We start from the raw sequence: 16,275 nt of genomic DNA on the forward strand, positions 1-16,275 counted from the left end.
CAAAGCAACTACATCGGGCTTTAAAGTCAATATCGCCAGACCCGCTCTCTTGTCCGTCCCGCAGACGTTTTAGAGCAATCGGGTCTGTGGCCTTCTGTCTACGGAGCCCGCGGGGCCCCTCCTCACCTTCAGCATCATCCCGTCTACTCCCGCTCCTCATTCCTACGGCAACAGGAACTCTACGCGCTACAACAGCATCGGGCCATGGAGCATTTGCAGCGCCATTCCTTGGGACAGGTACCACATGTCGGACCGGCTTGGCCCCCATGTATACTTTTATCTCCTCTCACGGGACAAAGCGTTTTTTTTTATTCCTGTGTTCGTAGCGAAAACACGACGAGCAAGCCGCTCCGTTCGAAGACTCGAGAACCTCGTCATCCTCTTTCACCACGTCCTCCCATGTGGCCAAACCCTTCTCGCACACGCCTCCCCCGCCAAAGACGTCGGCGCCGTCGCCGGGGCTGTGTCCCAGCAGCCGTCAGTCGCCGTGCTACCACTCCCCCTCTAGGCGAAGCCACCCGCCCAATCCCTTGACCCCCGCCCCCAGCCCGGCTGCGGCGGCTCCCCGCTCGCCAGCACTCAGCCCCGCACCGTCGCTCTTACCCAAAGGCTTGGAGAGGACCAGCGACAGGGGAGAGGGGCAGCCACCTCAGGACTACCCACAATCCCTCGAGCCCGGTGAGTGGGAATGTTAATGATTAATTGATAAATGCTGAGAGCTTTGGTGAGAGAAAAAAATGGAGGCTGCATCTAAGTGAATATCTAAGTGAATATTTAACAGCGGTGGGAAATAACCAGAAGTTCAAATAGAGTATTTCGTTACTATACTAAAAGTCCCTAAAATGTGAATTGTCTTCTGAATTTGACGTTCCACGCAGATTGTTAACAATATAAAATAAAATGGTAAAAGAAATCCATTATATAAAATAAAATCAAGCTCTAGAGTTGGCGGTTGTTCCTGGACTTTTCCGCAGTGCAACAAGTTGCTCAAAAGTAGAAACACCAGTGCAAAGGCTCTGTTCACAAGCTGGTTGATGACTCACACTTTGAAAATTAAAAAAAGAAATGAATGAAAGATGAAAGTCAGAAAGACAATGAAAAGAATGAAAGCCTCTAAAGCGGCCACACCAGCTAAAGTTCACTTGTCGGCTGTCAAGTGACAGAAGGAGGAAAACAAATTTTTGGGATATCAAAATATTGTAAGGGACTCTTTCTTAACCAGGTATGTCTTGACCACTCCAACTTGTCTTGGTACTGTTAAAAAACAAACAAAAAAAAACATGAGTAGAATCTATGCAATTTTCCTCTATGCATGTTAAAGGGGGCCGGCGGTCAAGGATGGGGATACCATATATGTGTGTGTATAAGCATGAGACCTGCCCTCCTTACCCTTCAGGGGTCCTTGAGAAGTACAGGCGGAAGGATAAGCATTCATCTGGCTGCATTGTCAGGGGGTGGAGGGATACCATCAATAATAGGCTGACAGGGCTGGTGCTGCAATCACAGGGAAATGGCAGAGTGTCATCAATATCCTGCTCACACACTCGCACACACACACACACACACAGAGTAGCGAATACTGTAACGTTCACACTGTTCCTTCCTTCTGCACCCTGCTGTCAGTGTATTATGCCAACTTTAATCACATTCTTCATCCTGTCTGCCAGAGCTGAATGGTCATACATTTCAAACAAAAATGAAAAATGAACAGATGATACAATCCCCCCCACCACCACCACCACCTAAAGATTGTTTGATTCCTTGAAAATGTTTCATGTGCTGGTTTTGGGTTTTTTGTTTTTTTGGGTGGGAAAAGTTTCATTGGCTTTTGTCTTCTTGTCTTTCCACCAGATTTGCCACCCGTCTACGCCTTCCCTCCGCTCTGCATGGGTTTCAAGGCCGGGCCTTCGCCGCCCGAAGCCCGCTTGGCTGAGCAAGCCTCGCAGGAAGCGCGGCTGGCCGAGCCTGACTCAAAGTCTCTCCAGCCTCTTCCCCACATCCCGCCTCTCACTAAAGATGAGACCAGGAGGGACAAAGAAGAAGAAGAAGAGGCGGAGGAGCGAGACTGTGAAGTGGTGGAATCCCACAGTGGACCCACAGAAGAAAAGGGGGAGGAAAGTCAAGGGGGTGACTTCGCTGTTGCCGAGCATGAAAAGACCACTTCTGGCCCGCTGCCCCCGCCTTCTGTCCCAGATCCAGCCGGCCCGGCTGCGAGCGAAGCCCTTCAGCGAGCCCAGATATCCAAAGACGATGAGGAATGCGGGAAAGAGGAGCTTGCAGGAGACAAAATGGAGTGCGAAGCAACAGACTGCTCTCTCCTGGGAGAGCCTGCAGAAGAGACAAAAGAGGAGGAAGACCAGACCAATCAACATGAAGAGTTGGTCGTCGACGGTGACGAAGAGAAGCAGATTGAAAGAGGCGTAGCGGAACCGGAAGTATCCCAACGTCCTTCTCCATCCTCGGATGGGCCTTCTCCATCTCCCTGTGTCAGCACGGCAGCCCAGCAACAAGGCGCCTACATGTGGAGCCTGGAGCTTCTCATCGCCGCCGCCCTGTGCGCCACCCGAGATGCCTTGCACGCACCAGCACCCGCGGCCCGAGCTCCGAGCCCCCTGGTCCACCACGGCATGGAGATCCTGGGGGAACTGGCCGAGCTGGAGATTCAGCAGCGGAGTCTGGAGAGCAAAGAGAACCAAGATGAAGGTGACCACCGAGTGGCGTGTTCAAAAATCTTACTTGAGTACAGATTGTGGCGACTCTGCTCACGCTCTGGAAATGAGCCAGCACACACACACACACATATACACACGCACACACACAAAACACGGGCGCACACGCATGCATGTCCCCCAGGCTCTGGCGTCTTGCTTTGCTAATTAGACCCTTTTCCTTTTAAACACTTCTCCTGTAAGCGCTCCTATTTTCCTCTTGTCCCTCGGAGAGAGAGTGTTTTTATTTATGCCAACGCGTGTGCGCGTGCGAGCGAGTGTGTCAGCGAGTGTGTGTGTGTGTGTGTGTGTGTGTAAACTGTTAAGTAATCCCAGATGAATCCCCGCTCTCTTCCATCAGACTCTGTCTCCCCACTAGGCTGCTTCCCGCCTCTCCGCTTCACGCTTTTTTTTTTTTTTTTGCCTTTCACCACACCTTTTTTTTTTCTTTTCATTATTAAGCCATTGTAATCTTGTCCCTCATCTCCCAAAACAGAATTAACACCTGTAAAAATCATACGTCACTTTTGTCCCTATGTGTGACACGTACATGGTGTGTGCATTGTTTACAAGTGCACGCGACACGCATTTCACACGCATGTGTAATAATAGGCGTGAAATCAATAAGTCCTGTCACGGCTCGCAAAACGTTTGCCAAATCGCAACCGCTGTTATTAATACCGCTTGATGGCAATTTTTGTCATCGCAACCGTGTTGGGGGAGATGAAAGCGATTCCGGGCCGACGCTTTCACACTGCTTCTCGGTGCGGAAGAATATCGCAGACGTTGGCTGCAGATCGCAATTACAGATAGCGGCGGAATCAAGATACCTCCTCCTCTGTATAAATTAGCACCGTTTCTTTTATTGGCGCGCAGACAGGAGCTTTTGTATCGGGAGTTTTTTTTTTTTGTCCCTCTTCTTTCATATTTCCTTTCTATTAAAATCCTACTCATTAAATGTAGTAGACAAATGTTTTCTCACCGGCTTTGCTTTCATTAATACGTTAGTGTACTCGCAAAAACTACTTGGTCAAAAAAGCCAACTCACAACAGCAGTCCACTTTGAAACGAAAAATGATTTGTAAACAATGGCGTCATCGTATGGTCGTTAGACTGCATCTTATGTCCCCTCTACCTCGTAGAAGAGGCCGTGATGCTCCACTCCGGTCGGTCTCCTCCAAAGGCTAAATTGGCTTCTGTCCATGTCCGTAATGAGGAGATGTGGGAGAATAAATAGATAGCTCAATAAACACTTTACCTCTTATTGCTTCCCCTCCCTCCGTTCTCCTCCCCCTCCCTTCCTTCTTCCCGTCTGGTGTCCTCCTCTGCGCTCGCATGCAGTCTGCGCACCTCAGCACAACTACTGTACGTGTGTATTTCACGTATAAAGGTGTGTGGACAGTCTCATGAATATTCTGTTTCATCTGCTGGTGCCGTGACAATGACAGAGCTAATGACATTGACAGATGTAGTGATTGCGCTCTACGTCTTCTACCCCCCCCCCCCCCCCCCTCGACGGCACGTGTTGTTTGTGTGCACGATTAGGCAGGAGCAGCCGTATACATCAAATAAACTACACAGCTAATATCGTAAACATCACCACTCTTCAAGGCACGGCTACGGCGCTAGCAAAATAAATCAGCTCGCCGCGCGCAACATGTTTGTAGAACGCCGTCAGCCGTCTTGTCACTGAGGCGATGTAACAATCCGCCCCCCTCCACACCCCTGCCCGTCATCCGTCTCTCCCCAGGTGAGCGTATGCTGACCTTTGACCTGCACAGTCTGGCAACGCTGGCGGCCGCCCGGGCCTTGGAGATGGGGGAAGGGGCTCGTCACGGCGGAGCCGAGCAACGATGTCAAATTAGGGAAAGGCTGAATTTGCGCAGGAAGTGCAACTGGACGCCTCGCCATGAGCCGGTGAGCTTTTTGTTTCAATAGTTTTGAGGTTCAGTGTACGCAGCTATGTATGTAAATAATACACTGCACATTTTGGTTTGGGTTCAGCTTTAAAATCCCCTTGCTTTGTGTGTGTGTTTGTCAGGTGTGTCCAGCGAAGGGCTCCATGGAGACGATGGGAGGGGAGGAGCTGGCCATGCGTGTCCAGTTGGCCGAGCTACAGCGCCGCTACAAAGAGAAACAGAGAGAATTGGCCAAGCTTCAGAGGAAACACGACCACCAGTAAGCACACACACACATGCATGTGCATTTTAACACCCACAATGCCGCTGTCATGCTGCCCGCCCCCCTCCAACCCCCCCCGCTCTCGCACCTCAACACAGTTTGACCCGCAGCCAGAACAAGTTCCCTCTGTAGTCGACCCGCTCTCCTCGTTTAATCTCTCATCTTTTGCCTCCCTCTTTCCAGGAAAGAGGAGACGTCCCGGAGCCCTGCCCGCAGGGGGCCAGGCCGGCCCCGTAAGCGCAAGTCCACCCCCGGTGCGTCGGCTCCAGACGCCTCCAAAAGACTCAGGTGAGGTCCCGCAACGTGACGCCCGCACAATCAGCCTGATTGGCGAGCCGGGGCTCATTTGGCCTGATTTGTGTTTGTGGTTTTAGTGAAAGGCGCGCTTGATTTTTCAAGAAGTTCTACTTCTTCAAATCAATTGATTTCAACGCGCCGCCTATAGCTGATGATTTGCTTGATTGGGCGCAGGAAGGAGCCGCTTGTGTGCACACACACTGGCAGTTATAGTGCGGCTCATCACTTTGGCGGCGTTGTTGTCAACAAAGTACAATGGTACCTTGAGATACAACTTTAAGATTTTCCATGACCACCCTTGTAACTCAAAAGAACGTCGTCATATAATCCCATCATATTTCAGTAATATTAGTCATTCTTTGCAGAGGATAAATAATATATGCCCGTGAGTAGTGTTGCATTTTTCATCTTCATGGGTTGGTCAAATATGCATTGCTGTAAGAGCCAAAAAAAATAAATAAATGCTAGCTGTTAGCATGTCAATGGCGCTTTGCATAGTTTGTTAGCAGTAAGCTAAGCTCATGAGAAATTGAATGCGAGTTTACTTATTACGCTTGGCAGGATTTTTGAGAGGAGTCCTGATGAAACCGACAAGACCCTTCATTCATCATCATTAATCACTTTTAATCATATCTATCACTCGCATTGATTATGTCCCGCTTCCCAGTGAACCATTAGCATGCATTAATATAGCCGGGCAAAGTCCTGATGTACAGTTATTACAGTGATAAACGACTCGACACCGGCCGCGCCCACTGCAGCACACCACCGCACGTTACTTGGCACGCGCTAACACACACTGACGCGCACGCACACTCAGTATTCCACCCCGCTTATTGATGAATGTGTTTTCTCATGCCGCCCCACCTCTGTTGGCATGTGCCCCCCCCCCCCCCTCGCCAAGATAAAATGATTAGAGAAACTCCAGGTTTGTCACAGTTACCATTATTAGAAACGCTAATGGGAATGCCAATGAAAGGCTTTACTCGCACATGCCTTTGCAATTCTTCGGCACATTCTCAAGCAGAGTTTGTTTAATTACTAAAGCTAGCTGCTACGTGCCTGAACACCGTTTTGTTATTAATAAGCCATTTGTTTATGCTTTGCTCTTGTTGGGAGTGTTTGGAGCGCAAGCCACAAAAGCGAATCGCTACCGTCAACAACTAGCTTACATCTTCACTATGTCGCTCGATCAACTGTCGTCGTTTTTTTAATATTCAGACGAGCGAGTTTGAATAGCAATAATTATCATGTAATTGATAATGATGTCAATTATTGGAATGATGTAAAGACAAAATCAAAGAATAATAAAATGTTAGTGTCGTGCTTCACGCCAAAAGTTGTTGCTAAGGGTCGAGTTCAAGCCCTGTGCACAAACTGCTTTTCCAAACACTTGTGTGCTGCAGCATTACAATTTCTCATAACTGGGCTCACTCGATGCTGAGGCCCGACGCTTCCCTCTGTGGGAATATAAGATTCCCATGCCTCAGACACCAGCTGCGAACACCGTGCGTGTGTGGGTGTGCACGCTTGTGCGCGGAAGCGCCAGCGTACAATGAAGGAAGGACACAGCGAGAGAAGCGGGTGGGGGCGGAGGCGCCGTGGTGTAGTGTTCAATAGATGTTAGTGTTTATTGATCGAGCCCCGAAGCTCCGGTCAACGGACAGACTCCCTGGAGACTGCTTCATCTCGCCTGTTCCCTCCTCTACCAACCAGCCTCCTCACACACATACACACCATCCTCCTCATCATCACCCTTTTAATGTGGTGATTCAGTAGAATATTTCGCCTCATCCAAGTTATGAGACAGGGTCGATTGAGGGGAACCGGAGAGTGGATAACGTAACAATGACGGGAATGAAGGGCATACAGATGCAAATGTGTGATTTTTTTTATTTTATGACACTCTTTCACTATATATTCCCTCTGATGTGTTTTCCAGGGCTGGTGTTAATTTACAGGATGAAGAAAGAGTCAGGAGGAAGCATGACTTCAGCAGCCTCAGCGCCACGCAGGTCAGTCCCACAGACACAGACGTCCACTTTCGGCTGTTACCTTTCCATTACTGGAAGGATATTTGTCAACTCAACACGGCAATTACCTCACAAATGGTCTGTTAATGGTGAAAAAAGAGAAAGAAGGCGTCCAGTCATATATTCGTAACAAAAAATATATCCTGTAAATAATGACTTGATGTGAAATAGAAAAAACGAAAAGTAATACAACCGAGCAAAAAGTCAAAGCTGCTTAATCAGTAGCCAACGTGTCGCTTCCGCAGTTGAAAGCCAGCTGCAAGCACAGAGGTCGGCCCAGCGCTCTGAGCTCCAGGCTGGCCAGACACGAAAGCCAGCTGAAGCAGAAGGCCGCGGCCCAGCGCGCCGCATCCTCGGCCAACGCGCCGCACTGCCGAGCCGCCGGCGGTGCGGAAGACGGACCAAAGAGTCACAGCGGACACGGAGGAGCAGGTGAGGAGGGGGGCGCCGAGCTGTGGACTTCATCTCCAAGCACCCAAAGAATGATTTTCTTCCAGAGGAACTTACTTCCTGCTGTTTTTCTTTTTCCAAATTAAGACTCACAACAGGAGTGGGAGGCCAGTCAGATGATTAAGAGAAAGCGGGGTCGCAAACCAAAGGCGTTGATGAGCCCCGACCCAAACCGAGCGCCCGGCTGGACCCGCACCTCTGAGAAGCAGGAAGTCAGGGAAAGGAGTGACAGCGAGAGCTCGGTGCATGGTGAGTCTGACGAATTTGCTCATTTTAATTCATTTATGACATTTATGTAATTTTTGCATGCAACACTTGATTTGTGCAAAAGCAAGTTGTCGGCACACGGCGCGGCCTCTTCTCACTTCTCGGCTCTTCTGTCACAGCGTTCAAACTGTTAACGACTTGCCGCGGGCATGCCACGCCGCTCCCTCTCGTAACTTAATTCGCCGCCACCCCGAGGCCCCACGACACTGTACGGTAACACGATCCCGCTCTGGCCCTGTTCAGAATGTCGCACCCATGTCCTCGTCGCTCCTCTTCACCCTCGCGGCTTAGCGAGAATTCCCAACTCGGAAAGCATTTTTGATTTGCCCCGCGTGGGATGCGAAACTTCCTGCAAGGAAGTGGTTGACCTTGTGGCCTTTAATGACACCGAGCGAGTATGTGTGACCGTGCGGGGCCGAGTGTTGACGACGGCGGCGTAAGTGACAGGTTTGTCGGGGATGTGTCGACACTCGACACGATCCTCGCTGTCGGTGACACACAGCTGCCAATAACTATCAGATGCCAGCGCGCCCCCGCGTGCAAATCAAGGTCGGCATATGTGGACGTGCGTGCGAGGCCAAATTGGCTTCCCGTCCCTGCAAAAACCCGCCGTTCCTAATATTGTGGCCGGTGAGCCTACTTACTATTACGGACGTTTTTCAACACGCGCGCCGACGCTAAAGGAATATTGAAAGTCGCTTGTCGATACATTCCGTCAAGCGGGTCCCCCGGACGTAGTTAATGGTGTTTGCATTCAGATCATTCAAACCTTATGTGACTGATCCTATTGACGTTGTGCTTCCGCAGAAGACGAGGAGGACTGCAGCTGCGACAGCAACGAGGGAGCCAGTGACATCGGGATTAGCTCATCCGCCAAAGAAGCTGCCGTAAACGCCGGCGGCTCTTTTTCGGCCCAGTCGTCGAGGCTCCACACAAACCACAAAAACAGTGTTAAGAAACCGGGAGCTCCAGGTGAGATTTGAATGCATATTTATCACTAATTTACCTTTACGGGTGATATTTAACATAAAAAAACTTGGGTTCCCTTTCACACTCAGGAAACGTGGTTATCTCGGAGCAGACGAAGGCCCACAGGAAACAATGCCTGGCCGATTGCAAAAGTGAACGTCACCATGGTTTGAGAAGAGCTTCTCTTCCCAACTGGGCGGCCTCTTCACTGGGCTGCCCTTTTGGAGACGGCCATGGAGCTCTGCAAGACGACACCAAATATTGCAAGGAAGCCACCAGGAGAGACTTAGACATGCACAGTCATCTGGGAAAGGTGAGACTCTTATTTCCATAAACACAGAATCTGCGCTTAACTCAAATAATAAAGACCGAGATGTCAATTGTCGTTACGTCCCGGAATATAAAAACCAGAAAGAAAAAAGTTGATCCCTTCTGAACAACAACACACCCTGATAGGAAACCAGTCCAATCTCCCAAGAACTCCTCCACTTCTTTTCAATGCTTGAGTCACCATAGCGGCATAATAATAGATTATGTTTGGCGCAAGACCTGGAACACACCCATGTAACACACACTCACGCTATCGGTGCCGAGAGTGGGAGGATAATCGCGCGTTGCCTCTGGTGGTGACAAAATGCCGGCCGCGTGCGGGAAATTCAACCCAAACGCCAGCTCGTGTACACTTTGCACGGCGTGGAAAGACTAAATACAGGCACAAACCTGTTGGACGAGGTGACTTTTCATCATCACTCATCAGTTGTCTTTGGAGAAGGACGAGCCTAAACCTGTCTGGCCATGGGTAGTGTCGGAGGTGTGTGGGAAGGTGAGCACAATAAATGAGACTTTGGTTTCTGCGGAAGCAGGCGGTCCTTACTCCTGCGCGTGCACCAACGGGCCTGTTGCTACTAAGTTCATCAGTACACAGCAGAGCTGTCCGCATCCACCATTCACGTTTGAGCATTACATGACTAACATGGGAGCAATCCAACTGGATGCTTTGTAAGTGCTTTGAAGCCATGTTAGTGCATCATTGCTTTTCTGTCCACCATCCAATGGAATAGCCGAGCCGCCCTAAATGAAAGCGGCTTTTTGCGGTCGGGCCATTAAGAACAATAAACCAAAGTAGAATAGAATATTTAGGAAACGGAGCATTAGTACTTCAGTGTAGATGTTGATAAGACTTATGTTGGCTGGACTTGTGCCTAATGAATTGTCCCTTAGTCAACACAATATATTTCAATTTATTCTTATTTACAATTGCAGGCTCAGGGTCACGCGGTCAGCCGACTCCTGCAGAGCTTCACGGCCGACGATGGCTTTCGCCTGGAGGAAGAGAGCAGCTTCTCTGAGGGAGAGGAGGAAGAAGAGGAGGAAGATCAGACAGCGTTGCACCTTCCTCCCAAAATGCCTTGCAAAATACCCGGTAGGTGACGCGCCGATGATTAAAAGATTTTAACAGCGTGCTGAACCAATGACCTCACATAGTAATTTTCCATCTTGTAAATTTTTCTGTCTCATTCCATCAATGTTCTCCTCATCAGCCTTGCCCAACTGTGTGCTCAGCAAAGAGATGCTCGTCGACGGCCTGAAGATTTTAATTTCCAAGGAGGACGAGTTGCTCTACGCAGCCCTGGTGCAAACTCTGGACCTACCTGATATGTACGAACACGCTTTCTACTGTGTAAGATGTATTAAAAAGGTTGCATTGTTATATATACGTGTATATATATATTTTGTTTGTCTCCTAGCTTTAGTGTTGTCATAGAAGGGGAGCGCGGGAATCGCCCCCGGATTTATTCACTGGAGCAAATCCTTCAAGAAGCTGTGAGTTTCACTCTATCCTCATTCAGATCACATTGTTGTTATTTGCGTCTGGCCAAATGGACTGTATTTCTTATTTGTTGTATGTGGGTCAAAGGTTCTGGATGTGCGGCCCCAGACTGAGGCCATCTTGGCAGCGGGGACGCGAGTTTGTGCCTACTGGAGTGAGCGCTCACGGTGTCTTTACCCCGGTTATGTCCACCGAGGTGAGTGGGACACAAATCCTCGGAACACACCACCGAGAAAAAAAACAAAACGAAAAAGAACTCGTTGCTTTTCTGCAGGCGGCGCAGGCGACGAGAAGGAGGGAAGCGTGATGGTGGAGTTTGACGACGGGGACCGAGGACGCATTACACTCGCCAACATCAGACTCCTCCCACCTGGATACCAAATCTGCTGTGAGTATAATATTTTGGGGTCACACCGACAAAATAGAAGTGGTTATTGAGCGCGACATTCTTGTCAGGTGCGGAACCGTCACCGGCGCTTCTGGTCACACCGGGCCGGCGATATCGCCGCAGCTCTACACAGGAGAAGAAGGACATGGGCACAGCCAATGAGGAGCCAGCAGGGAAGCCCCAAGAGAAGAGACCAGGTGAGGCGAGCAGCTATGCTATCACGTTTTCCTCCAAGTTAGCGAGCGCACATGACTTGGATGGACGTCTGTGCATTTTCAAACGTTCCTGTCTAACTTTGTTTGTACATTCCGCGCAATCACAGATAGGCTCACGTTTCCAACTGTGAGTCAGAGAGGAGCACATTGTCAATGGAGATATGTGAAGAAAATTCCTTTTATGCTCTGTATAACCACATTTTATGAGGTGTCGTCAGAAACATGCGTGTCACTCATCGCGATAATGCTTCAGGTAGAGACAGGTATCGGATATGTCCAAACCTACCTGGCGCGGTAGAGATAATGGTATTAAATTTCTCCGGAGCTCTTACCTCCACTATTAATCTCGCTCTGTTCCCAACAACTGTCACGTCGTATTGATTCCGACTCCTCTCTGCTGTCATCTCTTCGCTCAGTTGGCAGGCCCAAGAAAATCCACTCCGTTCCTAAGACTGCCAGCGCAGCCGAGTCGGACTCTCGGACCAAAGGCAACGCTTCCTTGGTGAGCTGGTCCGCCGCGCCCAGGAAAAGACCCCCGGTGGACTTCTTCCTCTTCAACGGGACTTCCCGTAAGACGCAGAAGAGATTTCGAGAGCGAGACGTGGGCCTCTTTCATCGCCCTGCCTCCCACCCGCTCACTTCCACAAGCCCGCTCAGAGGCATCTTTGGTTCCCCTTTTGCGGTTGACTCTTTTAGTAGCATTGCAAACGGCTACTCCGCCTTTGGTAGCGGCGGGAACTCCGGATCGGCGCGACACGCCAACACGGGCTCTTCCTCTGGGCCCCGGGACATCTCAGCTTGCTCCTCAGTCGTCGCCGCGACGATAGCAGCAGGGAGCAAGAAGCCGCTTAGTGATCGAGACAGAAAACAGTTCCTGGTGAAGCTCGATCACGAAGGGGTGACCTCGCCGAAAACAAAGAACAGCAAGGCTCTACTTCGACTCGGAAATGGAAGCAAAGGAGGTAGAACTTTGCCCTCTGCGGGTGCTCCGCTCCGATACGTTCACCCCGCCATGCTGGTGAAGGACGCAAAGAAGGGAGGAAGCGATCGAGAGAACCGGCCGGACCCTCTTCAGAAAGATCTACCGGCTAGCAGCCACGGGGGCCAAACTGCAGATTACACTTTGGACTACCACAGCGACGGCCCGAGTTCGTACTCTGAGCTGGATGAGGATGACGAAGACGGCGGTCGAGGTGCCAGGGCGCGAAGAAGAGGAACGGCGGCCGCGTCCCATCGTAGCGGCCGCTTTCTCTCTCGTCTCTCAGTCTGCTCCTCTTCCTCCTCCTCGTCATCGTCTTCCTCCAGCTCCGTATCCTCCTCGTCCCTTTGTTCCTCAGACAACGATTCCTCCTACTCGTCCGACGAAGAGTCGTCATCGGTTCTCCTGCGTCGCGCACTGCTCCAGCAGGACAAACACAAACACAGACAGAACCTGAGCTCAGAGTCGAGCAACGCCACGGTCGCGGCTCTCCCCTATGTGGCCAAGGCCGGAATGACCCACTCCGGGTCAAAGGGGAGGACAGACGACAGGACCGAGTACATTTCCAAAGGAAGCGTGGTGACAAACAGTAGTGCAACCAAGACCCAATTGAAAAGAAAGGACGGAGTTGCGAATAGCCACCATCAAGGTCCGAGTGGTCCTCCACCTTCCTCCAAGGACCCGACGGCACCTAAAAGGCAGAGGATGTCCTCGCCTGAGCCTCAAGGCAGCGTAACTCCACTGCTGCCTGGACGCCAGGTGTGGAAATGGTCCGGTAACCCGACACAGGTAAGAGAAGCTTATTAATCGGAATCAAAGTCAAGTTTGAGATAACTATTAAGTCTTCCGCCACCAGAGGAGAGGTCTGAAGGGCAAAGCCCGCAAGCTCTTCTACAAGGCCATCGTGCGCGGCAAGGAGACTGTGCGGGTCGGAGATTGCGCCGTGTTTCTGTCGCCCGGGCGGCCCCAGCTGCCTTACGTCGGCAGGGTGGAGAGCCTGTGGGAGTCGTGGAGCTCCAGCATGGTGGTCAGGGTCAAGTGGTTCTACCACCCGGAGGAGACTCGCCTGGGCAAGCGACACTGCGACGGCAAGGTAAAGACCTCAAAGTGAAAAGTGGGAAGAGCCATGACATTTTCATTCGAATTTTTACAAAATAGAATTTTATTTCCGTGCCATTTCCCGCGTTAACCGTTTTTCTCAAAGGCAAAAGGTTCATATGACATTGTGACCGACTCTCTCCCAGAACGCCTTGTACCAGTCCAGTCACGAGGACGAGAACGACGTCCAGACCATCTCGCATCGCTGTCAGGTGGTCGGCAGGTCCGAACACGATCACATGATCCGCGAGCACAAGTCCGGCGCCACGGCCAACGATCTTTTTTACCTGGCCGGCACGTACGAGCCCACCACCGGCCAACTGATTGGTGCCGACGGCACGGCGATCATATCCTAGCGTTCGTAGCGAGCGTGACCAAAGCTGTTCGGCCAACCGCTTCCCGATGGGGCGGGGCGGGGCAGGGCCGACGGGATCTATCTCTGCTGGATCACGAGACGGAGGAAACTCACAGGAAGCCACAACTCGTTTTGGGAAGGTTGGAAACGTCACTGACTGCTTTTCTTCTTAACAGGACCAAAACAAAAAAAAAAACAATGGAGCCTCCAGGTGTCATTTTGGACTGTGCGCACGAGCTGATTGGTTGCAAGCCAAGATGATGTCATGTCACATCTACAAATGTTTTGCCCCTCTCAAGCCATACACATCAATACCTCTCTTGCATCTTTGTATTCGGATGCGAAGACACGTACAGGTAGTCGGATTGCTTTTTTTTCTTCTTCAAATGTGTGCTTGGGTGAGTGATTGGCTTAAAGTGGCCTCGTGTGGATGTATAATAATGTAAATATTATACATAGATATTTGTATAATATTTCTTTGCAGCCGAGATGCTTTTATATCAACGGCTTTGTGGATGGGGAGGAGGTTGAATTATGAATGCACTGAACAAAATCACAGATGAGGTCAAAATGTACGCCCGGCGTGGCTGGCAGCCCCATTTCGGGGGTTAATCCATTTCCTGTCGGACTAACTGGACAAGAAACCAAGTTTCTGCTTTTCACTGATCCGGAAAGAATCCAGTCAGACGTAAATGTAAATATTTATCCGACGTCTAAAATATACCAAAGCACCTGCGTGTTTACACTTCCATCACATTACAAGATAATTTTATGAGAATGATTAAAAAAAGTAAGAAAAGAAAAGTTCAATCAAATCTGAAACCGGGACCCCTGCAATCAATCACCGAGGTATTTGAAGTAGAGTTCCTCTCGTCTCAGTGTTGCTATGACAGCCTCGGAGAGACGTCGCGGCGACATTGTCTGCACACTGCCCAGCTGATGCACTTGAGGTCTCTATGACAACCAGAATGGCATCACGTGACTGTGAAGGACAATCAGCGCCAATCAATGGGACAATGTTGAGAGACAAAAAAAAAAAAGGATCAAATCGCAAATAATGCTTCTTGTCACTTTTATTCCTGCTTTGCCAAAAAAATGTGCCGTGTGTGCGCCGGTTTTCTTAGTTCACCGTGGTCTTACCGTTTATGCAAGCCTGTGATGACTGTTGTATAGGATGTACAGGGGGGAGAACACAAATGCCTTTTTCTTTTTAGGGCTTTGACTGACTTTTGACGACTACGTTGGCAACAAACACTTTTTTGACATGTGAAACTTTTGTAAAAAAAAAAAAAAAAAGATAAACACTGGATTTACTTCTGATCATCCCATTTCGACGGAAGCGACATTTTTTGTTTTGTTTATTTCCTCTCCCACTGGAACCCGCTTTGTATGGTTGAGATGGAAAAATATTATTTCACTCATTCTCATGGAGGTATTTCTTACATATTTCCATATGTACAAAAAGAAAAAAATATTTATCTTAATTTTATTGCCTTTTTGTGTTTCATTAAAAAAAAAAAACAATTCTTCCAAAAAGAGAAAAAAGTTTTATTTCACTGCTTTTTTTTTTTTCCTTGAGCTCTGTGAATAGCGCCTTGTGTTCATCAATGGCGATCATTTGTCAGCTGAGGAAAAACGGACCATGGGATAAAAGCGCAAAAGAATGAGAAGGAAGAATGGGGTGGGGGTGGGGGGGGTCGTTTGAGAGAGGAACAAGCTATTTGAAACTGTAGCTGTAGTTGATTGATGGCGGAGGGGTGGAATTGCGAAACTGTAGCTTGCCGGCAGGCTGTACAGGTGGGTCGGGTCTTCACAAGAATCAAAACGGAACACGACCATTAAAGGAACAAAAGGCGAGGGGATTAACTTTCACTGTGCATAGATTTCAAACTCACTTCAATCACAAGTAACCATTGACCTTTGCTCTAGGGCTCCCCCTACAGGTTTGTAGTCTTACTTGAACTTCAAGTTGCATTTCAAAACTATAAAGTGAATAAAAAACATCCAGACTTTGAATCTTGAGACAGCAAAGAGGCAGGTTTTTTGGACATAAAAAAATATTTTTGAGTTTTATATTCATTTTTGTGTGTGCATGCTTGTCTGTGTGTGCAAGCAGGCCACTGGAAGGAACATTGAGATCATCTCGAGCCGCCCATTTCTGGGACAAGGTGAGCCAATTTACACGCATTTTATTTGAGACTTCCTGTAACATATTCACACCTTAGTTTTTTTATGGCACTGTAACAGGAGTGACACATTGCGCCATGAATGTCTGGATGGAGGCTTTGATAGCATAGTCAAGGAAGTAACTCATGACTCACCGTTTATTTCTCTGAAAAAGCAAACATTGCTAATGAGACTTAGCGACAGTTAAAAATCACCCACACATTCACATGCCTTTGTCCATCGCCGTGTGTTTACTTTCCTTTTTGTCTGGCATGTTTTAGCCGTTTAGCTTGTGATTACAGAGATATGGAACACCGCATCCAGCCAACGTGACCGCA

The 16,275-nt window shown here is 49.3% G+C and overlaps 1 protein-coding gene across 5 annotated transcripts in view; it reads left to right on the forward strand.

Moving 5' to 3' along the window:
• bahcc1b (BAH domain and coiled-coil containing 1b) overlaps positions 1–15,102 on the forward strand; it is a 67,790-nt gene extending 52,688 nt beyond the window's left edge. For 4 of the 5 annotated variants that reach the window (XM_037277750.1, XM_037277749.1, XM_037277752.1 and 1 more), the window contains 20 exons: positions 65–237; positions 327–678; positions 1,852–2,703; positions 4,459–4,625; positions 4,750–4,886; positions 5,073–5,177; positions 7,129–7,201; positions 7,465–7,651; positions 7,757–7,918; positions 8,744–8,908; positions 8,995–9,218; positions 10,169–10,328; positions 10,447–10,564; positions 10,654–10,729; positions 10,824–10,932; positions 11,011–11,124; positions 11,193–11,321; positions 11,756–13,107; positions 13,175–13,411; positions 13,563–15,102. In XM_037277750.1, the coding sequence (XP_037133645.1) occupies positions 65–237; positions 327–678; positions 1,852–2,703; positions 4,459–4,625; positions 4,750–4,886; positions 5,073–5,177; positions 7,129–7,201; positions 7,465–7,651; positions 7,757–7,918; positions 8,744–8,908; positions 8,995–9,218; positions 10,169–10,328; positions 10,447–10,564; positions 10,654–10,729; positions 10,824–10,932; positions 11,011–11,124; positions 11,193–11,321; positions 11,756–13,107; positions 13,175–13,411; positions 13,563–13,772 (5,102 nt within the window). In that variant the 3' untranslated portion in view covers positions 13,773–15,102. The remainder of the gene's footprint in view (positions 1–64; positions 238–326; positions 679–1,851; positions 2,704–4,458; positions 4,626–4,749; positions 4,887–5,072; positions 5,178–7,128; positions 7,202–7,464; positions 7,652–7,756; positions 7,919–8,743; positions 8,909–8,994; positions 9,219–10,168; positions 10,329–10,446; positions 10,565–10,653; positions 10,730–10,823; positions 10,933–11,010; positions 11,125–11,192; positions 11,322–11,755; positions 13,108–13,174; positions 13,412–13,562) is intronic. The other variant, XM_037277751.1, reaches the window with a different exon arrangement.
• Positions 15,103–16,275: the final 1,173 nt, after the last annotated feature.

The sequence above is a fragment of the Syngnathus acus genome, chromosome 19, assembly GCF_901709675.1.
Source record: "Syngnathus acus chromosome 19, fSynAcu1.2, whole genome shotgun sequence".
Classification (NCBI taxonomy): domain Eukaryota; kingdom Metazoa; phylum Chordata; class Actinopteri; order Syngnathiformes; family Syngnathidae; genus Syngnathus; species Syngnathus acus.